Source organism: Pinus tabuliformis, chromosome Q (genome assembly GCF_031772625.1).
Source record: "Pinus tabuliformis cultivar Carrire ecotype Pingquan chromosome Q, CPIR1, whole genome shotgun sequence".
Taxonomy (NCBI): Eukaryota; Viridiplantae; Streptophyta; class Pinopsida; order Pinales; family Pinaceae; genus Pinus; species Pinus tabuliformis.
In genome coordinates this window covers 1,054,594,910-1,054,605,270 of record NC_142296.1, presented here as the reverse complement: position 1 = coordinate 1,054,605,270, position 10,361 = coordinate 1,054,594,910, and the positions used below count along the sequence as shown (strand labels likewise).

Here is a 10,361-nt window from a genome sequence, read left to right as displayed (position 1 = left end):
TTGAAGGTGAGAAGCATGTTATGTTGACCAGTTCTTTGGATCACTATGAGGTTCTTGCATTTCGAAATTGCACTACGGCAATGTTGTGGAAGAGTCAAAGAGGGATCACAATCAAAATCAGGGCATCACTCTCCATCGAGGTTGAAAAGAATGATGCAACAACAGGAATAAAATATTTGAAAGTTAGCTATTGTCGCTTAATATGTCAGGAGAGTTCAAGGTTTAAACTTTAATCAAACCATGGGTATAGTCAACCTTGAAGTGGGTATAGTCAACCTTGAGGTGGTTCCCAACATGAGGGAAATGCTTATATCCTTCTACGACAAAACCTTCTTAGAAGACTGGGGATTTCAATGTGAAGTTGAAACAAAAACTTGAAATTTGTTGAAGTACTTAAAATATGTGCCATGGAGAAGGGCATGTTATGCAGGGTGCCGTAGGAGAAGGATTTTGTTTATATTCTCATACACTGAGGCTCAACACATGGAAGAGGAGGTGGCCGAAAAGTTTCTTGCTAAAGAAAATCATTTAATGGGAGGAGGAATCAGAAGTGAAGGCTCTTTGGACGGAGACCATGGAAATTCTCCTTGGAGCAGCGTCGAAGTCCCATCACTATTTGTGAAGACGCTCATAGGTAATCGTACACGTTCTATATTTTACATGGAGATTTTGTATTGAGACACTTTACTTTATATTAAAAAATTTTAGGTTTAGTATTGAGATCCTTTACTTTATATTGAAAATCTTTGCACAAAGAAAAATAGTAATAAATTGTGATCGAAATTTGAAAATTTAAAATGAAATTGCAAGACAAACAATCTGATGGCCCAGCCCTGGTGACGTGGTCACAGCCACGTGACTCACCTCAGTCCCACGTGGTCACACTTGGGCGCGGACAAATATCTGCCCCCAATACCGAGGCGCATTTACAACACCTATCTGCCGGTTATTGGGTATGGTCACCGGTTCCTCCCGTTGAAAAGGCTTCCCGCCTATGTTAAACCCTTAAGGGTTATCCTCGGCTCATTTACACTCTGTCTTTCTACTGTTACCTGCTCCGCGTTGTTATGGCGATGCTCTCTGTGCGCTAACCCACCGTATCCTTCGCTCTGTCACTGACTATGGCCCTGTTTGAGATGCGAATCCTTCACTGTAGCTGCTGTCTTCAATGGTCTGGTTCGGAAGTCTGTGGTAAGGGTTTTATATTTTCATGAATTTGGCGAAGTAATCCTTTTGGTTTTCGATTTCTGAGCTCCAGTTCTGTGCAGGTGTTCACAACCACGAGACTATCACTCCTCCGAACGCAACCTGGCCTCGAGGTAAACTCTCGTGCTATGTTTTATCATCCTCTGTCACCTGTTGTCGATGCTTACAGGGTTTTTGTGCCTTTCAGCTTGTGGAACTGGTTTATGGCTCGGCAGTCTCCGTCGACCCTTGGGTAGGTCCGCTATTCTCTTCCTCTCGCACCTTGCTGTCTTTACTTCTCTCACTCTGATATTTGTTCTGGTTATAGAAACGCACTAACTCATATCGTTGTTCTGTGCAGGTTGGTTGGGAGCTCTGCTCGCGAGGGTTTCAAACTTGCAGTCTTCAACTTTCTCCAACCCTGGTACCCTTTGTGACCGGGTAGGGTCTACTCCTATTCCAGCGTTTCTATAGGTTATACAATGTGGAATTTGCCGTAGGTTTCTGTTGGTTAGATTTTGTAGGGTTAGCCGTGCCCCTTTGCTGGCATTTACAATCTCAGGGTTTCGTTCCTTTGTGTCATTATATGACCTCCATGCAACAAGGTTTTGGACTTTATACTGTTACGGCGGTGCCGGATTTGATATATGACTCTGTTGTTATTTGTCGAACTGTTGTTTATAAAGACTTATGAAATGTTATATTAATGGAATCAGTGGGTCTTGAACTGTTACCTCTTTTTAATAGTCGTTGTATTTGATTTGTAAACGGCCGTGTTGCTCTTTGTGTTTGCTTGCGGGTTCTGTTCTGTTATGGCCGCAACCTGGCTTGCTACGATGCCTGTGTCGTTCCTTTATCCTCGCAATACTTGTATGCATATGCTGTTTGGCCGCCTTACGCTACCTTGCTGTGTGTTAGTTCTGATAACATAACTTATGGTTTTGGCTTGATGCCTGTAATGCTTCAGTATTTCTAGTTACAGTATGATAACTTCGTTCTATATCAATTCATTTCTAAAATAACAAATGCTTTGTAATGCTCAGATGTACAATATGGAAAAGTAATTAACAGTAGTTTATATTCAGAAAAGAAAACAATATTTCTGTTACAGAGGGTTTTTGAAGTATTGTCTTGCTGCTTCTTCTTATTTCTCGTTCTGAGGTGAACCAAAAAAAAGTCCCTCTTACATTCGTCTTTTTCATTTTTAGCTACACTGAATATAACCGTCTAGAAACTAAATTCTATAACTGTTACCTGTTTCTTTAAACAATAAATTAACTAAACAGTTGTTGGTTACCTAAGCTAACAACCAGTAACTTAACTTGTTCTGAAAATAAATAAAAGAAAAGAAATGAACAATGATTAACAAAAGACAACAACCAGTTTTTCTTTTGATGACCTGTCCAACCACTCTTGAAGTCGTGTCCTGTTTCTTCGCGAGCCAGTCATCGATCTTCTGTCTCCTCGGAGCTGGATGCTCCTGCATCACAATCTCAGCATTTTGTAGTGATAAAAAAGGGGTTTTTTTTGTTAGAAGTGTATGGACAGTTATGGAGAATACTTTAAAAGTATTTGCAATGGTCATGTGGAGTTCCATTTTATCAAAGGAAAGTTAATTCAAATGACATGTTAATTCAAAGGACATGTTTATGGTTCAGTAAGAGATCATCTTGGTGAATATAAAGATCATGAAAAAGTATTTTAAAAGGTCTTTAGATTGAGAAGGAGGTATATGGTCATTGTTATTGAACACATCTCAATTTTAAATTTATGATGAAGTTTTAAGAAGCCTTGAAAATATTTAGTAATATTTAGTATGCTATGTTAATTAAATGCATTGTGGTAAGTATGGGTGGAAGAAAAGTTTGGTTGTCATTGTAATGCTATTTAATTTGACCAACTATTGTCACAAGTTAAAGTTTGTGTTGGAATTGGTCAAAAGTGTGAAGGAATGTTGAGTACTACATATTATGAAGACATGAAGAAATATAATGATTAATTGTAGAAAGGAAGAAAGTTTAGTAAAGATGATGCAACCAAAGGCAAAATAAGGCAAAGAATAAGATTAAATGAGACTCTAGATGAAGACGCTAAATAGACGAGTAACTTTGACAAGGCACTTGATTAGTATAATTGTTACTTTGAATAGATAAAGCTAGTGAATGGTGATGCTTAATAGAAAAATAAGAAAGAAATAGTACTACTATAGATGATGAGCTTTTGTGTGGGTCATGGAAAGCAAGGATCTGCATAGATATATTGTCCATTTTCCTCTCATACGTGTCAAAGATTAGTAAATGGACAATGTGATGTCATAGTAAATGGAAACTATTGGTTGTATTATAGATAGTATGAGAATCACTAGGTGTGTCCAAGTTGATCACTTGCTTAAGGTCAAAATTGGAAGACATGGTAATGGTGAGTATTTTGTCTTTATAGTCTTGTAGTTAAAATGATTATACATATCGAGACTCGTGACTTTAATATGGTAGTGAAGCTATTTTATTGGAATTTGTGATTCTAACAAATGACAAGAAAGAATGGAAGATCCAAAACAAAGATGTCGAAGATACAAGCAATTATTCCAAGTATGTGCATGATTCTAGTGTAGAAATATGATGATATAATTGCAACTACTCAAGAAATTTGATCTAAAATAAAGAGGCATAATTCTACTCTAATGCTCTGTGGAAATTAATTCACAATTTAGAACAACGTTCACAAACATGCAATAAGAAAAACCACACACGCACAGTATTTTTCTAGGGAAACCCAACTGCGAAAAACCCTTCAAGCATCTTTGCATTAATTAGATGAATAAAGAATGTATTACAATTGATTGCCCTCTTTGAGCGTAATCTGCAAGTGAATAACCTTTCTCTCTCCTCAATGAGAAGCTCTGATCTAGACTTAGTCAATTTTTGACTCCGCTTGAGCCCTTATTTCCTTGTGTAAATCCTAAGGAAATAGTTCCTATTTTTTAGTATTTTCCTCCAATTGATTGTGCAATTCCCAAAGATTGATCATCTGGTTGCATGCAACACTTGCACACTCAAACTAGTTTACAACTGCTTGTTACATTGTCTTAGAATCTCCACCACAGCTGAGGAACTCAAATTTCTTGCATGCACTAGCTATTTTGAGCCGATTTATCAGTTAATTTGATGATCACTGAGTTAGACTATTGTCCCACTGCACAACTGACCTTCCACTAGTTCTATCAATAGTTAGAACTAGTTTAACATAATACAACTGGAAAAAACTGAACTGGATTACTAAAATTTAGCAATCACACATGGTTAACTGAACTCCAAGCCCTCTAAGTCGAATTTACTAAGCTAAATGAGTGACAAGAGCCATGTCACACAAGTTAACAACCTCCAAGTTGTCTGCGGATGTGACGAGGCTACAGGGTGAAATCTAGAGTCATTTCTCAATATGAAAGCAAGTCCCATCACCAACTCTAGCCTGTGAAGTTTTGGTGTTTGTAATAGATTTGCAGTGGCACCACTAGTGTTAGCTCTGGATATTTAAACCTGATTCTCTTCTAAGAGTGGATATGGATAACAAAATGCAGACATGGATATAGAAGGCAAGTACATGCAGAAAAGCTGCTTCAATTTACAGAAATAAAAAACATTAACGGATTGACGGATTTTTGGGGACGAAAAGTGACGACAAGAAGCGCTCAGCAGTATAAGCTATCCGGGGGATTCAAACTGATTTGATATTCTTGTGTTTATCTCGGGCCATTAGTGGACACACACAAGCAATCTGAAAGGGTGCTTATATGGGTGCTTATATAGAAGCCATTAATGATGTGTGTTAGATTGAAACACTGATCTTTTATGGCGGACTTAATGACGGACACTTTGTTCGAGTGAAAAAAACAGTTGGGATTACCTGCAAGACGAGAATCGTTTATACACAGTTGGGATTACATGCAGGACGATAACAATTGGGATTACCTGCAGGTTGTCTGTCTGGAACGAACTCCTTTATTTGTCTCTCTTCTACCCCTGGTCTCATCACTTAGAAACATTTTATCGTTACACGCTTGGAATGGTGAATCATCGTTGGCCAGGTGAAATTCGAACTCCGGACCCCAATAACAGGTCGGCCTTGAAATGGGAGTTCACAGTCTACACTTTCTGATCCATCGTTTCTCGTTGTTAGAGCCAATAATTATTTTTACTGTTATAACTGTATCATTATTTGTAAGTTTTATTTAACTTAAATTGGGATTCCACGTGTCCCCATATCTATATTTTTGAATGCCTCTCGTACAATGAGTTAATTTGATTTATTTAAAATTTATTGATATTGATGAAGTTTACAATGTTTTTTAATTTGTCACGTAAATTTAGATTCTATTTACAAAATCTTTTCCTAACTGGGATATTAACTCACCATCTTAATATTAATTTCTACACACCCACACATACACACTCACATATATATTTGAGACCTTGCCACATGTTTTCATAGAAATGGTGAAATGGTCAAGAACAATCACAATGACCAATTGAGCTAACTCATTGGACTAATTGCAATTGTGTGTGTGAGTGTCATACTATGGTACAATGGTGAACAAATTTTCATTTTGTTTTTATAAGTGTTATCCACACACATCTCACCATCAATTTTAGTACAAGGAAAGGGTTTTGAAATATTTGCTATGTTATTGAGCTAATAGAAGTTTATATTTGTGAATGAACAATTTCAAAAGTTTTGAGAGTGCTTTGAAGTGGGATAGATGTTTAATAAACTACAACATAGAAGTTTCCCTCGTTACAAGGATAGTAACTAGGGTAAACCCTAAATTCTTCAAGTCATAAGATTATGTTAACAACATGTCTTAAAGTCATCACAACAATATACTTATTAATAAATCAACATTTCAATTTTTGGAATTGAACCTTGGTGAGGAGGATAACACTCCTCTCAACTACCTAAACTAAACCCAACTAACTAAATAAACTACAACATGAATCAATTGACTTTTTATTTTGATATCTAGCTTTAAAAAGAAATCAAAATTGGCGTAAATGATATTAAATTTGATAAAAATTTATGTGGTTAGTTTAAATCACTTGGATGATGCCTTAAAACTCATTATGTTATTTACAATTGAATGATCATTTAATGTATTACTTTATCTTGTAGTGTTGAAAGTTATGCCAATAATTTGACTCTCATAGGAATTGAGTTGTTGAATGATCCACTCACATCCACTTACTCAAGTGTACTTGGTGTACCCTTAGAGAACCTTAAAACATCGGAGGAATTTGATAATTCAACGAAAGGTTTTGTTTTGATTTTAAATAAATAAGTTGTGCTTTCGTTAGGGTTATGAATGGTTTTGGTTTGTTTTTTAAATAAGTTGTACTTTAGGGTTAGTTTTAATGTTGAGACGAAAAGCTATTTATTTATTATTTGATTTATTAATTTGATGTTGTTATCAAGATTTTTTTGGTCAGATGTTATAATGTGTAATTAATTTATATTTTATAAAATAACTATGATACAATTCAAATGTATTCCTCCTCCATTTATGTTTTAAGAAATGAATGATGGTTGAACAAAATATTGATCATGTCAATAACGTAATATCTATAGCTTTGCATATGGTCATGAATAGCAATAATCATCTTGTCTATGTTGGTGAAGAGATCTCAAATTCCTATTTTCAACCATTCATCCAATATAGCACTTTAACCATTCATCGAATACAGTAATTTAGTTTATATATTATTATAAAATGTGACTTTTTGATGCAATTATTATAAACCAAATTTCTCATAATTTTATGGATTTTTCAGAAAATTTTGGATATATCTTAAGTGAAAGTATTATTATTAACATCATCAGAGCCAAGTTGAACCTAGGTTAAGGCAAAATTTAATGTTGAATGGAAAAATAATATACCTACTTGTCACCAAAATATTTTTTATATATAATCTACACAAATATTTTTTGGAAGAAAAATGAAAAGCTAATTAAATTACAAAAGTCAACTCCTAGAATTTTCTTTGTTGCATCCCAACCACATCATTGGATAGAAATATTTATATATAAATCCTTCACAACTACCAATTGAACTAACTCATTAGACTATTTGCAATTGTATGTATGTTTAATACTATGATACAAAGGTGAACAATTTTTCATTTTGTTTTATAAGTATTGTCCACACACATCTCATGATTAATTTTAGTACATTGAAAGGGTTTTGATAGGTACCCTATGTTATTGAGCTAACAAAAGTTAATAATAGTGAATGAACAATTTCAAAAGTTTTAAGAGTCTTTTGAAAGGAATCAATGTTTAACAAACTACAATGTACTAATTTCCCTCATTCCAAATATGGTACCTAGGGTATAAACCCTAAATTCTTCAAGTCATAAGGTTAAGTCAATAACATGGCTTAAATTCATCACAATAATATACTTATTAAGAAATAAACATTTCACTTTCAAGAATTGTAATTTTGTAAGGTAGTATCCATGCATGTCACATGTATTTGTTCTCTTCACTTGTATAATTTATATGTGGTAAATAGAGGCATAAACTTAGTCGACATTTTTTTCTCTAGCCTTTACTCAAAGATCAACATGTATAATCTTTTTAATGGTCATATGTACATTTGAAAGACCAAAACCAAACTCTTGACCATATTCTCTTACAAGAACAACTAACATGACTATTATCCATGTATTTTATTTGATATTACTTGGAAATGAAAACATGATTTCTTTTATATACATTTAAAATTCAACCTTCCGTGTGATCTACAACAAAAAGAGTTCATTGGAGCTAGCATTTCATGGAGGGAAAATGTTCTTATTGCTCAATTAAGAACCAACTCACATCAACTTCGGTGTGAAACAGTAAGGTGGAAAAGGCCTAAAGAAGCTTGGGAAGAACTGGCATTGGAATTGGAAAAATATTTCATTTTGGAATGTGATACATTCAAAGACATCAAAGAAAATTATGAGAATATGTTAGTATTGGTTTCTTGACATTGTCTTTTCAACAAAGAGATTGTTGAGAAGTTGAATCAACTCATAATCAATCTAAATAACAAAAAAATTAAATAACAAAAAATGAAAACAAAAACTAATAATCTCATAAACTATTTTTAATGTCATAAACATTAAAATATCATTTCATTCGCATTCCATTTGCCAAGAACTAATTTTAATGTCATAAACATTAAAATATCATTTCATTCGCATTCCATTTGCCAAGCTCTTTTTGTTGTTTATTGCATTATGCAACGTGGTTATTCTTCTTCGTCACGAAAACCTTTATGCTATGTTCTGTTCACTTTTTGTTTCGTCTTGTACTTTACTATCTTTATATGCATAAACACCATGTATGTTTATGAAATGCAAATTTTTTACCATAAATAGAAATTAGAGTTTTTTTTGCAATCAAATCTTGGGATCATTCTCGAAACTTTGGAGACGTCAAGTAGATTCGTTATGCCCGAAGATGATTTCAACTATTGAACAGAAGTTTATTGAGATTGATTCATTTTTCATTAACGATTTTATCAGTTTTAAAGGCCAGAAATGTTAAATGGGACGGAATTATTACAATTCAATCTTCGAGCTTTTTCTCGATTCAATTGTGTTGGGGGCTTTTAAAGTATTCCATTATGGCTTATTTTTTTTTTAAATGGACATTTTTTTTATTATCAAAAATATAAAATCAAAAAATAATATATAAATTAAAAAAAATATTTATTAAGAAAATTAATTTGAAAATATTTTATTAAATATAAATATTTATTTAAGAACAAATTATTATATATTTTATTGGGCCTAATGGTTAAGAGCATGTGTTTCCTCCTAAGAAGTCACAGGTTCAAAACCAGAGGGGGTAGAGTATGTATGCCTTCGTAGACTTAGCAGTCAAATCACTGCGTGGAGGTGGGTCCCTTGTCCCACAAACAAGGGGGTCTCATACACCAATTTGGTGTCTGGCTTGGCTCTGACCTTAAAAATGGATATTATTATTATTATTATTATTATTATAAAAAAATGATATTTTATATGTTAATTTAGATTTATTTTAATTTGGGATTTACCAAATGTTGAGAAAGATCAAATCACTTTTCACTCTAAAGAGGGTTTACACCTCAAGAGATGTGATCTCTCTAAGCACTTTATAGATCCGGAATTAAGATGGATTTAGGCTAGTAATTATTATAACGACCCTTCTAAATTTAATTTAATTATCAATAATGATTAGGTGGATGGTAAGGATTTAGCCTCCATAGAATATTCCAGAATATTATTTCCAATGTAGTTATGTATTTTTTGTCATTTTAATTAAATTTATTAATTAAAAAATGTCATTTGAAATGAGTTATTGTTTTTGGACATGTGGTTGACTATTTGTTATGAAATTTTTCCTGCTAGCTAGGCTATGATACCACGAGGATGAAGTAGGAACGGTGGTCCTAAGTCTAGTCTATAGGCAATTCATCCAAGATAAATTCCACTACAAGTTTGGCAAAGGCCATAGTACCTGCATAGACCCACATCACCTATCTCTTAAAATACAGAAGGAATTCCTTCTCTACTTCTCAATCCATTATAAGTCTCTTCATCTTGTGCTTTTCATGGAACATGGTAGAAATAGAAAGATCCAACTGATGTCGGGAAACTTCTGATACCTTTTCTTAGTTCTCTAGCTTTTCAACAAGTATCCACTGCTATTTCATGGTTGGCATGTCCTATATACTCTTGGAACTTTGTGCTCTTCCCTTCCCTTATCTAAAACTTTCCTTTTCTTCCCTTTTTCCTAGCTTGTTTTCTTCCATTTGAATTTTGTATGCCTTTATCCTAACAAAAAGTCCCCCACTACTTGTTCACAAAGCGTAGGGGAGACACCTTGTTAAAGTATAGAAATGATGAGTTAGTTTTAGGAATTTGTTTTCTCCACTACTCACAGTTTCAATAAGATAAAGATGATAAGATATGATAGATAAAGGAATAACAAAGAAATCCCTTTGACCTTTTTAATTTTCTCCTCTTATAGTATCATAGTCCTTATGGGTGTTAATAGTATATTGGTCTTAGTCATCATCATTTTACTAACTATAAAAAATATTTACAATGTTTATAATACCATATAGTATATCTAACCCATAGTGATCAGTATAT

At 33.7% G+C, this 10,361-nt stretch overlaps 1 protein-coding gene across 2 annotated transcripts; it reads left to right on the top strand.

Annotated features, from left to right (window-relative positions):
- Positions 1-850: 850 nt before the first annotated feature.
- On the top strand, positions 851-1,673 carry LOC149223125 (uncharacterized). Of its 2 annotated transcripts, XM_089383231.1 has the most exons (4): positions 851-1,191; positions 1,269-1,319; positions 1,394-1,438; positions 1,547-1,673. In XM_089383231.1, the coding sequence occupies exons 1-4, from the start codon at positions 1,122-1,124 to the stop codon at positions 1,657-1,659; spliced, it is 279 nt and encodes a 92-aa protein (XP_089239357.1). In that variant the 5' UTR covers positions 851-1,121; the 3' UTR covers positions 1,660-1,673. The 2 variants fall into 2 exon arrangements, with proteins under 2 accessions (XP_089239357.1, XP_089239356.1); XM_089383230.1 differs by having other exon boundaries at positions 1,269-1,438.
- Positions 1,674-10,361: the final 8,688 nt, after the last annotated feature.

What these genes read in the sequence shown, in the direction of transcription:
- LOC149223125 (XM_089383230.1), top strand. Translation starts at nt 1,122, where the DNA reads ATGGCCCTGTTTGAGATGCGAATCCTTCACTGTAGCTGCTGTCTTCAA. An exon ending in GTCTGGTTCGGAAGTCTGTG is followed by an intron (nt 1,192 to 1,268) that starts GTAAGGGTTTTA and finishes AGTTCTGTGCAG; the next exon opens with GTGTTCACAACCACGAGACT. An exon ending in CAGTCTCCGTCGACCCTTGG is followed by an intron (nt 1,439 to 1,546) that starts GTAGGTCCGCTA and finishes TGTTCTGTGCAG; the next exon opens with GTTGGTTGGGAGCTCTGCTC.